General features: G+C 43.8%; 1 protein-coding gene across 1 annotated transcript in view; it reads left to right on the top strand.

Moving 5' to 3' along the window:
• Nucleotides 1-2,910: 2,910 nt before the first annotated feature.
• Nucleotides 2,911-15,308, top strand: part of LOC138671546 (putative per-hexamer repeat protein 5) — a 30,839-nt gene continuing 18,441 nt past the window's right edge. The window contains exon 1 of the mRNA XM_069759725.1: nt 2,911-3,006. Within this exon, the coding sequence (XP_069615826.1) occupies nt 2,911-3,006 (96 nt within the window). The remainder of the gene's footprint in view (nt 3,007-15,308) is intronic.

Here is a 15,308-nt window from a genome sequence, read left to right as displayed (position 1 = left end):
TTTACCTACAGAGGCGCGGCACAGCCATGGGCGCGGCCTGTGCGCCCTCGTACGCCAATCTCTTCCTGGGGGCCTGGGAGAGATCTATCTTTGGCGACGAGGGCCCGCAGGCCGCCTCCCATGTGCTGTGCTGGCACAGATACATAGACGACATTTTCTTTTTGTGGGATGGGACGGTGCAGCAGCTCGGGGATTTTATGGAGACGCTGAATCGGAATTCTTTGAATATCTTTTTGACTTATACTCATGACATCAAGAAAGTTAATTTCTTAGATGTCAGCTTTGAGGTGGATGAAAAAAGATCCATCCAAACGGATGTATACCGTAAGCCTACATCTGTGAATTCCTTGATTCACGCCTCTTCAGCTCACATTTCTTCTACCATTAGGGCCGTCCCGGTCGGACAGTTCCTAAGGATGAGGCGGATCTGTTCGTCGGATGCGAAATTTGAGGCACAGGCGTCTGATCTCAAATCTAGATTTACTGCACGGGGCTATTCAAATCGGTGTATTAAACAGGGATACCGCAGAGCACGGGCTACTCCACGCGGCGATCTCCTCAAGGGTACCAGAGCTCGTACACGTTCTATTAGCAATGGACCAATTAGGTTCATTTCAACATTCAATCATGAATGGGAGGACATGCGGCAGATCCTTTTTAAACATTGGTCAATCTTGAGCGCTGAGCCCTCCCTGGGGGCATCTTTGGGTGACTACCCCCTCATGACTGCAAGGAGGTCCAAAAATTTGAAGGACCTCTTAGTTAGCAGTCATTACGTACCTACCCCGAGGCTTCCATTCGGTTCTAAAGGTCCAACTCCAGGATGTATACCATGCGGTCGCTGTCTTGCCTGCGCAAATGTCCTGCGCTGCTCCACCTTCTGTAGCTCCGACGGTAAAAAAACTTTTGAAATCAGACACAGGATTTCTTGTAGCAGTACAAACGTTATCTACTACGCTACCTGCGGGTGTTCAAAAATCTACGTAGGATTAACGTCTGGGGAGCTCAGAGTTAGGGTTCGTGAGCATGTGCGGGACATTTGCGCGGCCAGGACAGCGACCGACTTTACCCTCCTCAAAACCGCCCCCCGTCACTTTAGACAATACCACAATAGTGATCCATCATCATTCAAAGTGAGGGGGATAGATGTAATCCATCTGGGCATAAGAGGAGGAGATTATAAGAAAATTTTGGCGCAGGTTGAAGCGAAGTGGATTACCACACTGGATACTACGACCCCTAATGGTCTGAATGAATCCTTGTCCTTTTCCTCATTCTTGGGACCTTGATGGCCATTTATTTGTGTACACTTTGTTACCCATTCCTACTCGCTGCCCACAGTTATGTATATAGGTTGTGTTTTTAATTTTTGCTTTTTAATTGTTGATTATGTTTTTTTGTTCACTAATTATAATATTCATACTTTTCAGTGGGATCTTGTGTGTACGGGCTTATCTTAAAGTTGGACCTGGGACATTACTTTATGCATTTTACACCACTGATATCTTCACCGTGGAGGATATCACAGAGGACGCTCTATTTGAAATAGTGGAGAGTGAACCACGTAGAATCCAGCAATATTGTAAACAAAAGATCGTTATTCTTGCATGTGTATTACCTGTGCCTCTGTGAATGCCTGTTATACCATCATGGGGAATGATGTACTACTAATTATTTATATGCCTTAAATGATGGCTGCAATATATTTGTTTTTTTACCCATACATTGGTGATACAGTGGTTGTGCGCATGCGCGCCGTGGCCCGGGATTCCTGGTTTGCGGCGGTACGTCCTTTTGCCTTGCTCGTATGCCCGGGGACTCTGTGTACTCCCCGCGCGTGCGCAGTAATGCGTGACGCTCCGTTGCACTTCCGGGACCTGCGGCGCGCGGTGCGCATGCGCCGCTTCCCAGCCACTCTGATTCGCCCGTGTGCAACATGTGATATACCCTTTGACCTTAAAAGGTCCTACTGATCAGCGTTTAAGCACTTCCCTTGAGAAAGCGGTCGATTAGGACGCGAAACGCGCGTCGGGGGGCTTTTTGCTACACATCCAGCCCAGGACCCACCTACCCTTGTCTGTGGTAAGTGTCTGCCATCTCTCCCTGTAATTACGGATGCCCCGTTGTGGGGATGCACATACTGGGGGTCTTTACTTTTAGCGGCAGGCATTTTTTCCAATGCCTTCATACTTCATTGCACATGCACCTTACAATGTATTACCTTGTTAGGCAGTAATCGACTAGGGAGTGTACTGGGTCTTAGTTACCTCAGTGTTATCTTTGCACACGTATCAGTTTATGTCTTTTCTTCTTATATATGTGTATTTTATTACTGAACTATTCAATAAACTTTGTTATATTTTTTACATACCTAGTACAACTCTTATTTTTCTCCTGTCAAACACAATTCATGATGCACAGATACGGCAGAGAAATATAGGTATAGTCAACGCCGAAGATTTCACTTACTTCTTACATTACATGAGTAATATCTATTGCAAATTCTACAATAGCTCAGAAACCAGACAGTATAGTCCTCCCTACAGTATAATGGGCATCACATATCGCTTCATACAAAATAATGAGCCCCATATATTGCTCCATACAGAATAATGAGTCCCATATAATGCTCCATACAGTATAATGAGCCTCATATAATGCTCCATACAGTATAATGAGCCTCATATAATGCTCCATACAATATATGATTGGCCCCATATATTGCTACATACAGAATAGGTCCCATATAATGTTCCATATGTAATTGGCCCCATATACTGCTCCATATTGGCCCCATACATTGCTCCAAACATTTAAAAAAAAAAAAGACATACCTCTCCATGCTGGCTGCTGCTCTGCTCCGGACTCCTCAGCGTCGCTGTCTTCTGGCTCTCTGCACTGTGAGTCTTCATGCAGAGGGCGCACGCTAGTGACGCCATCGTGCCCACTGACCTGAAAATCCCGTCAGAAGATGTGGAAGATGCCGCAGTGGTGGAGCGGGGAGAGGTAAGTATCACAAGTACTGGGGCCCTGTGCAAGCGTGGTTCCCACTCATGGGCGCCGGCACTAGCACAGGAATCACACCCCCATAGCGCACCGGTGTCCCTGACGGCGAGTAGGACCCCCACCTGCTCAGGACCCCAGCACTTGCCCGGGTGCGCCAGGGGCTGACGCCGGCCCTGATTTGATCCCGTAAATTTAATTTATGCTTATAATTTTCTCACTTCACTTCAACAACTTAGACTATTTAGTGCTGATGCATCACGCACAAATCAGATTACAAAATATTTAAACCCATGTTGTAACGTAGAAAAAAAATGCTAAAAAGCGTAGTGGGTGAATACTTTTGCAAGCCACTGTATACTGGGCATTATTTGTGATAAATGTGACCCATGGTTCTCCACATATACATATGTGTAAGGATTTCATTCATTACCAACTTTCATCAGTAGATGCCAAAATACGTTATTATTTTGTACCCAAACAAACCCATAACATTTAGGACAATGTAGATGAAACGTAAGAATGAATGAAATGTTGATATTCCTGACACATAAAGCCCAAGATTAGTCTGATCCTATTTTGTTATTAAAATAATCTGAAAAGATTTCAACGGCCCCATCCCACTTATCACCGGTGAATTGCCCGGGTAATAAAAGAGCTTTTTTTCCCCCAAGATATTCATTATTTGCCATTTTATTGTTCCCTTTTATATTGGCAGGAAACTGTAAATGATGCAAGATAATCAAAATGGAGAGAAACTCTAGTAAAAAAAAAATGTGATGGATTACAGCCGGGATCCAGAACTAACCCCCTGGAGAACCGGAATAAACCCGGTCTCAATCTTTGTCTAATGAGAAATTACACAATTTTGTAATATTCTAATTACTAAGAGATTATTCTAAGATCTCTGCTTGCCGTCATTCATCAAGGACTTTCATTAGTCAGCACAGCTTTCATAAGTGCAATATCAACTGTCCTGGATTTCCCAGAGCTCCTGGTCAGATGGAGGACGGCATCTATGTAAACCGCACCCAGAAGTGCGTGGCTCTGGGGTTAGGGTTTCAACAATAGATAAACTTTCTTCTTTTTTTATATAATTTGGCCCAGCTTAACATAATAACATAGTAACATAGTTAGTCAGGCCGAAAAAAGACATTTGTCCATCCAGTTCAGCCTATATTCCATCATAATAAATCCCCAGATCTACGTCCTTCTACAGAACCTAATTGTATGATACAATATTGTTCTGCTCCAGGAAGACATCCAGGCCTCTCTTGAACCCCTCGACTGAGTTCGCCATCACCACCTCCTCAGGCAAGCAATTCCAGATTCTCACTGCCCTAACAGTAAAGAATCCTCTTCTATGTTGGTGGAAAAACTTTCTCTCTTCCAGGCGCAGAGAATGCCCCCTTGTGACCGTCACCTTCCTTGGTATAAACAGATCCTCAGCGAGATATTTGTATTGTCCCCTTATATACTTATACATGGTTATTAGATCGCCCCTCAGTCGTCTTTTTTCTAGACTAAATATTCCTAATTTCGCTAATCTATCTGGGTATTGTAGTTCTCCCATCCCCTTTATTAATTTTGTTGCCCTCCTTTGTACTCTCTCTAGTTCCATAATATCCTTCCTGAGCACCGGTGCCCAAAACTGGACACAGTACTCCATGTGCGGTCTAACTAGGGATTTGTACAGAGGCAGTATAATGCTCTCATCGTGTGTATCCAGACCTCTTTTAATGCACCCCATGATCCTGTTTGCCTTGGCAGCTGCTGCCTGGCACTGGCTGCTCCAGGTAAGTTTATCATTAACTAGGATCCCCAAGTCCTTCTCCCTGTCAGATTTACCCAGTGGTTTCCCGTTCAGTGTGTAATGGTGATATTGATTCCGTCTTCCCATGTGTATAACCTTACATTTATCATTGTTAAACCTCATCTGCCACCTTTCAGCCCAAGTTTCCAACTTATCCAGATCCATCTGTAGCAGAATACTATCTTCTCTTGTATTAACTGCTTTACATAGTTTTGTATCATCTGCAAATATCGATATTTTACTGTGTAAACCTTCCACCAGATCATTAATGAATATGTTGAAGAGAACAGGTCCCAATACTGACCCCTGCGGTACCCCACTGGTCACAGCGACCCAGTTAGAGACTATACCATTTATAACCAGCCTCTGCTTTCTATCACTAAGCCAGTTACTAACCCATTTACACACATTTTCCCCCAGGCCAAGCATTCTCATTTAGAAAGTTATGAAACTTTGTACGTCACTTTATTAGTATTGCATGGAAGTATCTCCCAAACCTTTACTTTTTCCCCAGTCTGTTTGGAGAAATTACTCATTTGGAGTACAGATGATGGCAGTGAAAGAGTCAGCACCTGTCTCCTCCTCTGGGTGTCCTGCGGCAACACTCAGGCCTCTTTCAGACGTCTGATTTCCTCACGTACAAGAAAAACAAACCGATCACAGTGTGGTCTGAGCTTCATCAACTTTTCTCACACATGGATAAAAATAAAAAATAAAAGTTTCTTTACTTTTGCCTTTCTGACCGTCCTTGAAAATTGTGCATCACTCGGATATCATTTTAGCACGGTCCGATATTTTTCACTGATCCATTGACTTTCATTTCCGAATTTGATCTTACTCTCAAACTAAAATCAGACATGTCGACGTGAGTAGACTTGGCCCGCGAGCAATCACGGGTACGTGTATGGTGCTATAGACTGTAACACGTATGAGTGCTGTCCTTGAAAAATCACAGACATCACTCGTGTGAAAACACCGGATATGTGAAGGAAACCTCATAAGAGGACACAGGTGCTGCTGACCCATCACTGCCATCATCTGTACTCCCAAGGTATATCTAATATCAATGCAGCTGAAAGCAGGCAAATTGACTGAGGAAAAGCAGGGGTTTAGAAATCACTTACATTCAATTGCTTTTTTTTTTTCAACAGTAATGAAGACGAATCCCTTAAAAAATGGATTTGCACAGTTTCATAACTTTCCACACTGGACAAAAAAATAATAATAATAGCAATAATAATAAAAAAATTATCTTGATGATTTTCCCAAGTGCATTGAGCCTCAGACGACCATTACTAACCTCACTGACAGCAGCCGAGGCATCGCTATCATCGCTCATACGCCAGGTTAAATAAATCAAGAGGTTTCAAAAACTAGTTTCCATTTTTTCATCCTCTGCAGATCAGTAAAAACTCTACCCTGTGACTTCCATAATTCTGCGACTTTTTCTTCTTGGTGATGCAATTTTAACACAGGGAATGGCTTATATATGTATATATCATATTTATTTATTATTAATTCTTTTCTTTTTTTTTAAAAGGAAATGAAGACTTTTTTTTTTCAAACAACTAATATTTTTTCAAAGTGAGAAAATAAAAAAAGGATATATAACATATCTTCAATTTTAGACATTAGGGGGAACAGCTTCATATATTTGCCGAAAAAACTCCCAAAAAACAAACAATGCTCATTAACATTATGATAGCTGAAAAGTTGTTCAGCAGGGAAAGACTTGGTGCATCCACGAGCTAAGGAGGCCACTACTAACTCCAAAGCAGTTGAAATTGTATATTATGAAGAGAGATTGGACTGTCAAAGTCCCGTATATTGTTGTTGCACAGGAGCCTCTTCTGTCTGTGTCCGCTCCTGGTGGGCAGTCCCCGCTGACATCACTCCTCCCTGTTTGTTTAGTGTCAGGCAGTGGACAAAAGAGAAAAATACAGTTGAAGTTGCATTGTCCCTTCATCCCTGTCCTACTATGCGTGGCTTCCCCTTCCCTGTCCTAGTATGAATGCCTCCCTGTCCCTGCCCCTGTCTGCATGCCTCCCCTGTCCCTGTCATTGTATGCATGGCTTCCCCTTCCCTGTCCTGGTATGAATGCCTCCCTGTCCCTGTCTGCATGCCTCCCCTGTCCCTGTCATTGTATGCATGGCTTCCCCTTCCCTGTCCTGGTATGAATGCCTCCCGTCCCTGCCCCTGTCTGCATGCCTCCCCTGTCTCTGTCATTGTATGCATGCCTTCCCCTTCCCTGTCCTGGTATGAATGCCTTCCCCGTTCCATCCCTTTATGCATGCCTCTTTATTCCCTATCCCTAGGGGTGTGCATGTTTCCTATTGAATAAAAAAATCATACTCGCCTACCTGCACACCCTGGGTGCTCTCACTGCATCTCATTAAAGCCGCCGGCGACTGCCCGCATTTCTTTCTGTGCTCAACAGTCATGTGGTACCGCTCATTAAGGTGATGAATATGTGCTCCGTCTATGGGAGTGGGGACTCATCCATATTTATCACCTTAATGAGTGGTACCACTTGACTGCTGAGCACAGGAAGAGCTGCAGGCAGGCGCTGGCGGCCAGAACGAGATGCAGTGCCAGCACCAAGGGTGTGCAGGTAGGTGAGTATGATGTGTGCGCTGTCTCCTGGCACCCGCTACTCCCCCTCCCCCACCGGCTTTCAGTACCGTGATTCATGTATAAGCCGAGGCCGGCGTTTAAAGCACAAAAAAATGGCTTATACACGAGTATATGCGGTAATCAGAAACATCATCTTGAAGCTCTTAGGGAATGCTGATCTCTTCAACGCAGGGCTTCCCTAAGTCCTTAGAGATAGAAACTCCATCTTGAAGCTCTTAGGCTATGTGCGCACGTTGAGCATTTGCTCATCTCTTGGCAGTAAAAATGCTGTGGCAAAAACACGCGTTTTGCTGCGATATTTGGTGCGTTTTTTGCATGCGTTTTTGTACAGCAAAGAAAGCTTTTTTGAGCTAAATAAAGATATTAACAAAAGAGTTTTGTGATGAAATTTCTTAATTCAATAACACCTTTTTCATTCTGATGCAGTATCATCAGGGTAATGTGATTAGGGCTTGGTGTCAGCAGCTGTCATTGACACCAAGCCCTAGGCTTAGTAATGAAAGGTGTCAGCCCGACACTCTCATTACTAAGCGACGATCCTGATCACTTTGAGAGCAGTCACTGTGGTGACTGCTCTCAAAGACAGCCGGCTATACACTGACATAGGAGGTAATCGCTCCCGCAGTGTATAGCACTGAGCTGCCATGAGAGAGTTCACCGGGGTTCATCAGCTCATCAGCTCCGGTGCTCTCCCTAACAGCACCACCGCTGCGTAAGAAAGTTCTCACACAGTGGTGGTGTCATAAGGGAGAGCACCGGAGCTGATCAGCTGATGAACCCCGGTGAACTCTCTCATGGCAGCTCAGTGCTATACACTGCGGGAGCGATTACGTCCTGACAGTGTACCGTCTTCGGCCAGGTAGAGCAGTCACATCTCCTGATGTGACTGTTCTACACGTGAGATGGCTGTGGGACACTCAGGGTTACTTGGACTACGGCGGACAGGTGAGTATATGGTGTTTTTTTTTGTTTTTGTTTTTTCTAGGAGACATGGGCATTGGGGATTGGGCATTAAGGTGTGTATATGTTGTTTTTTTATTTTACATTTTTTCTAGGAGACGAGGGCATCAAGATTTGGTGTAAGGTGAGTATAATGTTTTTTATTTTTATTTGAATATGTATGTAATTATGTTAAATGTGGGTTTTTATTTTTTTTTTTAAGTATGAGCACAAGAGCTGCCTGACGAGAGACTACTTCTCCCATCAGCGGCTCCTGCCATCATTGTTATCAGTGACAGCAGACGTAGCCTGGTGGGAGGAGTAGTCTTTCATCAGCCCATGCCTGCTGACCTGCGGTCAAGTTTTTTACCATGGGTCACCTCTGCGGGTGACAGTATCTCTGCGGGTTCACGCTGACATCTGACAGCATGACCCTGCAGCGTTCTGACTGACGGTCTTATCAGCGGTATCCTTATCGCTGATAACAACCACTGCGCCAGTGTCTCCCACGCTGTTACACAGATGAAATCATTTGAAGCATCATAGGAAGCTGGTAAAAGCGCAAACAACAAACGGCGCGCGGTGCGCATGCGCCGCTTCCCAGCCACTCTGATTCGCCCGTGTGCAACATGTGATATACCCTTTGACCTTAAAAGGTCCTACTGATCAGCGTTTAAGCACTTCCCTTGAGAAAGCGGTCGATTAGGACGCGAAACGTGCGTCGGGGGGCTTTTTGCTACACATCCAGCCCAGGACCCACCTACCCTTGTCTGTGGTAAGTGTCTGCCATCTCTCCCTGTAATTACGGATGCCCCGTTGTGGGGATGCACATACTGGGGGTCTTTACTTTTAGCGGCAGGCATTTTTTCCAATGCCTTCATACTTCATTGCACATGCACCTTACAATGTATTACCTTGTTAGGCAGTAATCGACTAGGGAGTGTACTGGGTCTTGGTTACCTCAGTGTTATCTTTGCACACGTATCAGTTTATGTCTTTTCTTCTTATATATGTGTATTTTATTACTGAACTATTCAATAAACTTTGTTATATTTTTTACATACCTAGTACAACTCTTATTTTTCTCCTGTCAAACACAATTCATGATGCACAGATACGGCAGAGAAATATAGGTATAGTCAACGCCAAAGATTTCACTTACTTCTTACATTACATGAGTAATATCTATTGCAAATTCTACAATAGCTCAGAAACCAGACAGTATAGTCCTCCCTACAGTATAATGGGCATCACATATCGCTTCATACAAAATAATGAGCCCCATATATTGCTCCATACAGAATAATGAGTCCCATATAATGCTCCATACAGTATAATGAGCCTCATATAATGCTCCATACAGTATAATGAGCCTCATATAATGCTCCATACAATATATGATTGGCCCCATATATTGCTACATACAGAATAGGTCCCATATAATGTTCCATATGTAATTGGCCCCATATACTGCTCCATATTGGCCCCATACATTGCTCCAAACATTTAAAAAAAAAAAAGACATACCTCTCCATGCTGGCTGCTGCTCTGCTCCGGACTCCTCAGCGTCGCTGTCTTCTGGCTCTCTGCACTGTGAGTCTTCATGCAGAGGGCGCACGCTAGTGACGCCATCGTGCCCACTGACCTGAAAATCCCGTCAGAAGATGTGGAAGATGCCGCAGTGGTGGAGCGGGGAGAGGTAAGTATCACAAGTACTGGGGCCCTGTGCAAGCGTGGTTCCCACTCATGGGCGCCGGCACTAGCACAGGAATCACACCCCCATAGCGCACCGGTGTCCCTGACGGCGAGTAGGACCCCCACCTGCTCAGGACCCCAGCACTTGCCCGGGTGCGCCAGGGGCTGACGCCGGCCCTGATTTGATCCCGTAAATTTAATTTATGCTTATAATTTTCTCACTTCACTTCAACAACTTAGACTATTTAGTGCTGATGCATCACGCACAAATCAGATTACAAAATATTTAAACCCATGTTGTAACGTAGAAAAAAAATGCTAAAAAGCGTAGTGGGTGAATACTTTTGCAAGCCACTGTATACTGGGCATTATTTGTGATAAATGTGACCCATGGTTCTCCACATATACATATGTGTAAGGATTTCATTCATTACCAACTTTCATCAGTAGATGCCAAAATACGTTATTATTTTGTACCCAAACAAACCCATAACATTTAGGACAATGTAGATGAAACGTAAGAATGAATGAAATGTTGATATTCCTGACACATAAAGCCCAAGATTAGTCTGATCCTATTTTGTTATTAAAATAATCTGAAAAGATTTCAACGGCCCCATCCCACTTATCACCGGTGAATTGCCCGGGTAATAAAAGAGCTTTTTTTCCCCCAAGATATTCATTATTTGCCATTTTATTGTTCCCTTTTATATTGGCAGGAAACTGTAAATGATGCAAGATAATCAAAATGGAGAGAAACTCTAGTAAAAAAAAAATGTGATGGATTACAGCCGGGATCCAGAACTAACCCCCTGGAGAACCGGAATAAACCCGGTCTCAATCTTTGTCTAATGAGAAATTACACAATTTTGTAATATTCTAATTACTAAGAGATTATTCTAAGATCTCTGCTTGCCGTCATTCATCAAGGACTTTCATTAGTCAGCACAGCTTTCATAAGTGCAATATCAACTGTCCTGGATTTCCCAGAGCTCCTGGTCAGATGGAGGACGGCATCTATGTAAACCGCACCCAGAAGTGCGTGGCTCTGGGGTTAGGGTTTCAACAATAGATAAACTTTCTTCTTTTTTTATATAATTTGGCCCAGCTTAACATAATAACATAGTAACATAGTTAGTCAGGCCGAAAAAAGACATTTGTCCATCCAGTTCAGCCTATATTCCATCATAATAAATCCCCAGATCTACGTCCTTCTACAGAACCTAATTGTATGATACAATATTGTTCTGCTCCAGGAAGACATCCAGGCCTCTCTTGAACCCCTCGACTGAGTTCGCCATCACCACCTCCTCAGGCAAGCAATTCCAGATTCTCACTGCCCTAACAGTAAAGAATCCTCTTCTATGTTGGTGGAAAAACTTTCTCTCTTCCAGGCGCAGAGAATGCCCCCTTGTGACCGTCACCTTCCTTGGTATAAACAGATCCTCAGCGAGATATTTGTATTGTCCCCTTATATACTTATACATGGTTATTAGATCGCCCCTCAGTCGTCTTTTTTCTAGACTAAATATTCCTAATTTCGCTAATCTATCTGGGTATTGTAGTTCTCCCATCCCCTTTATTAATTTTGTTGCCCTCCTTTGTACTCTCTCTAGTTCCATAATATCCTTCCTGAGCACCGGTGCCCAAAACTGGACACAGTACTCCATGTGCGGTCTAACTAGGGATTTGTACAGAGGCAGTATAATGCTCTCATCATGTGTATCCAGACCTCTTTTAATGCACCCCATGATCCTGTTTGCCTTGGCAGCTGCTGCCTGGCACTGGCTGCTCCAGGTAAGTTTATCATTAACTAGGATCCCCAAGTCCTTCTCCCTGTCAGATTTACCCAGTGGTTTCCCGTTCAGTGTGTAATGGTGATATTGATTCCTTCTTCCCATGTGTATTACCTTACATTTATCATTGTTAAACCTCATCTGCCACCTTTCAGCCCAAGTTTCCAACTTATCCAGATCCATCTGTAGCAGAATACTATCTTCTCTTGTATTAACTGCTTTACATAGTTTTGTATCATCTGCAAATATCGATATTTTACTGTGTAAACCTTCTACCAGATCATTAATGAATATGTTGAAGAGAACAGGTCCCAATACTGACCCCTGCGGTACCCCACTGGTCACAGCGACCCAGTTAGAGACTATACCATTTATAACCACCCTCTGCTTTCTATCACTAAGCCAGTTACTAACCCATTTACACACATTTTCCCCCAGACCAAGCATTCTCATTTAGAAAGTTATGAAACTTTGTACGTCACTTTATTAGTATTGCATGGAAGTATCTCCCAAACCTTTACTTTTTCCCCAGTCTGTTTGGAGAAATTACTCATTTGGAGTACAGATGATGGCAGTGAAAGAGTCAGCACCTGTCTCCTCCTCTGGGTGTCCTGCGGCAACACTCAGGCCTCTTTCAGACGTCTGATTTCCTCACGTACAAGAAAAACAAACCGATCACAGTGTGGTCTGAGCTTCATCAACTTTTCTCACACATGGATAAAAATAAAAAATAAAAGTTTCTTTACTTTTGCCTTTCTGACCGTCCTTGAAAATTGTGCATCACTCGGATATCATTTTAGCACGGTCCGATATTTTTCACTGATCCATTGACTTTCATTTCCGAATTTGATCTTACTCTCAAACTAAAATCAGACATGTCGACGTGAGTAGACTTGGCCCGCGAGCAATCACGGGTACGTGTATGGTGCTATAGACTGTAACACGTATGAGTGCTGTCCTTGAAAAATCACAGACATCACTCGTGTGAAAACACCGGATATGTGAAGGAAGCCTCATAAGAGGACACAGGTGCTGCTGACCCATCACTGCCATCATCTGTACTCCCAAGGTATATCTAATATCAATGCAGCTGAAAGCAGGCAAATTGACTGAGGAAAAGCAGGGGTTTAGAAATCACTTACATTCAATTGCTTTTTTTTTTCAACAGTAATGAAGACGAATCCCTTAAAAAATGGATTTGCACAGTTTCATAACTTTCCACACTGGACAAAAAAATAATAATAATAGCAATAATAATAAAAAAATTATCTTGATGATTTTCCCAAGTGCATTGAGCCTCAGACGACCATTACTAACCTCACTGACAGCAGCCGAGGCATCGCTATCATCGCTCATACGCCAGGTTAAATAAATCAAGAGGTTTCAAAAACTAGTTTCCATTTTTTCATCCTCTGCAGATCAGTAAAAACTCTACCCTGTGACTTCCATAATTCTGCGACTTTTTCTTCTTGGTGATGCAATTTTAACACAGGGAATGGCTTATATATGTATATATCATATTTATTTATTATTAATTCTTTTCTTTTTTTTTAAAAAGGAAATGAAGACTTTTTTTTTTCAAACAACTAATATTTTTTCAAAGTGAGAAAATAAAAAAAGGATATATAACATATCTTCAATTTTAGACATTAGGGGGAACAGCTTCATATATTTGCCGAAAAAACTCCCAAAAAACAAACAATGCTCATTAACATTATGATAGCTGAAAAGTTGGTCAGCAGGGAAAGACTTGGTGCATCCACGAGCTAAGGAGGCCACTACTAACTCCAAAGCAGTTGAAATTGTATATTATGAAGAGAGATTGGACTGTCAAAGTCCCGTATATTGTTGTTGCACAGGAGCCTCTTCTGTCTGTGTCCGCTCCTGGTGGGCAGTCCCCGCTGACATCACTCCTCCCTGTTTGTTTAGTGTCAGGCAGTGGACAAAAGAGAAAAATACAGTTGAAGTTGCATTGTCCCTTCATCCCTGTCCTACTATGCGTGGCTTCCCCTTCCCTGTCCTGGTATGAATGCCTCCCTGTCCCTGCCCCTGTCTGCATGCCTCCCCTGTCCCTGTCATTGTATGCATGGCTTCCCCTTCCCTGTCCTGGTATGAATGCCTCCCTGTCCCTGTCTGCATGCCTCCCCTGTCCCTGTCATTGTATGCATGGCTTCCCCTTCCCTGTCCTGGTATGAATGCCTCCCGTCCCTGCCCCTGTCTGCATGCCTCCCCTGTCTCTGTCATTGTATGCATGCCTTCCCCTTCCCTGTCCTGGTATGAATGCCTTCCCCGTTCCATCCCTTTATGCATGCCTCTTTATTCCCTATCCCTAGGGTTGTGCATGTTTCCTATTGAATAAAAAAATCATACTCGCCTACCTGCACACCCTGGGTGCTCTCACTGCATCTCATTAAAGCCGCCGGCGACTGCCCGCATTTCTTTCTGTGCTCAACAGTCATGTGGTACCGCTCATTAAGGTGATGAATATGTGCTCCGTCTATGGGAGTGGGGACTCATCCATATTTATCACCTTAATGAGTGGTACCACTTGACTGCTGAGCACAGGAAGAGCTGCAGGCAGGCGCTGGCGGCCGGAACGAGATGCAGTGCCAGCACCAAGGGTGTGCAGGTAGGTGAGTATGATGTGTGCGCTGTCTCCTGGCACCCGCTACTCCCCCTCCCCCACCGGCTTTCAGTACCGTGATTCATGTATAAGCCGAGGCCGGCGTTTAAAGCACAAAAAAATGGCTTATACACGAGTATATGCGGTAATCAGAAACATCATCTTGAAGCTCTTAGGGAATGCTGATCTCTTCAACGCAGGGCTTCCCTAAGTCCTTAGAGATAGAAACTCCATCTTGAAGCTCTTAGGCTATGTGCGCACGTTGAGCATTTGCTCATCTCTTGGCAGTAAAAATGCTGTGGCAAAAACACGCGTTTTGCTGCGATATTTGGTGCGTTTTTTGCATGCGTTTTTGTACAGCAAAGAAAGCTTTTTTGAGCTAAATAAAGATATTAACAAAAGAGTTTTGTGATGAAATTTCTTAATTCAATAACACCTTTTTCATTCTGATGCAGTATCATCAGGGTAATGTGATTAGGGCTTGGTGTCAGCAGCTGTCATTGACACCAAGCCCTAGGCTTAGTAATGAAAGGTGTCAGCCCGACACTCTCATTACTAAGCGACGATCCTGATCACTTTGAGAGCAGTCACTGTGGTGACTGCTCTCAAAGACAGCCGGCTATACACTGACATAGGAGGTAATCGCTCCCGCAGTGTATAGCACTGAGCTGCCATGAGAGAGTTCACCGGGGTTCATCAGCTCATCAGCTCCGGTGCTCTCTCTAACAGCACCACCGCTGCGTAAGAAAGTTCTCACACAGTGGTGGTGTCATAAGGGAGAGCACCGGAGCTGATCAGCTGATGA

The sequence above is a fragment of the Ranitomeya imitator genome, chromosome 3 (assembly GCF_032444005.1).
Source record: "Ranitomeya imitator isolate aRanImi1 chromosome 3, aRanImi1.pri, whole genome shotgun sequence".
Taxonomy (NCBI): Eukaryota; Metazoa; Chordata; class Amphibia; order Anura; family Dendrobatidae; genus Ranitomeya; species Ranitomeya imitator.
This window is presented reverse-complemented; position numbering and strand designations above follow the sequence as displayed.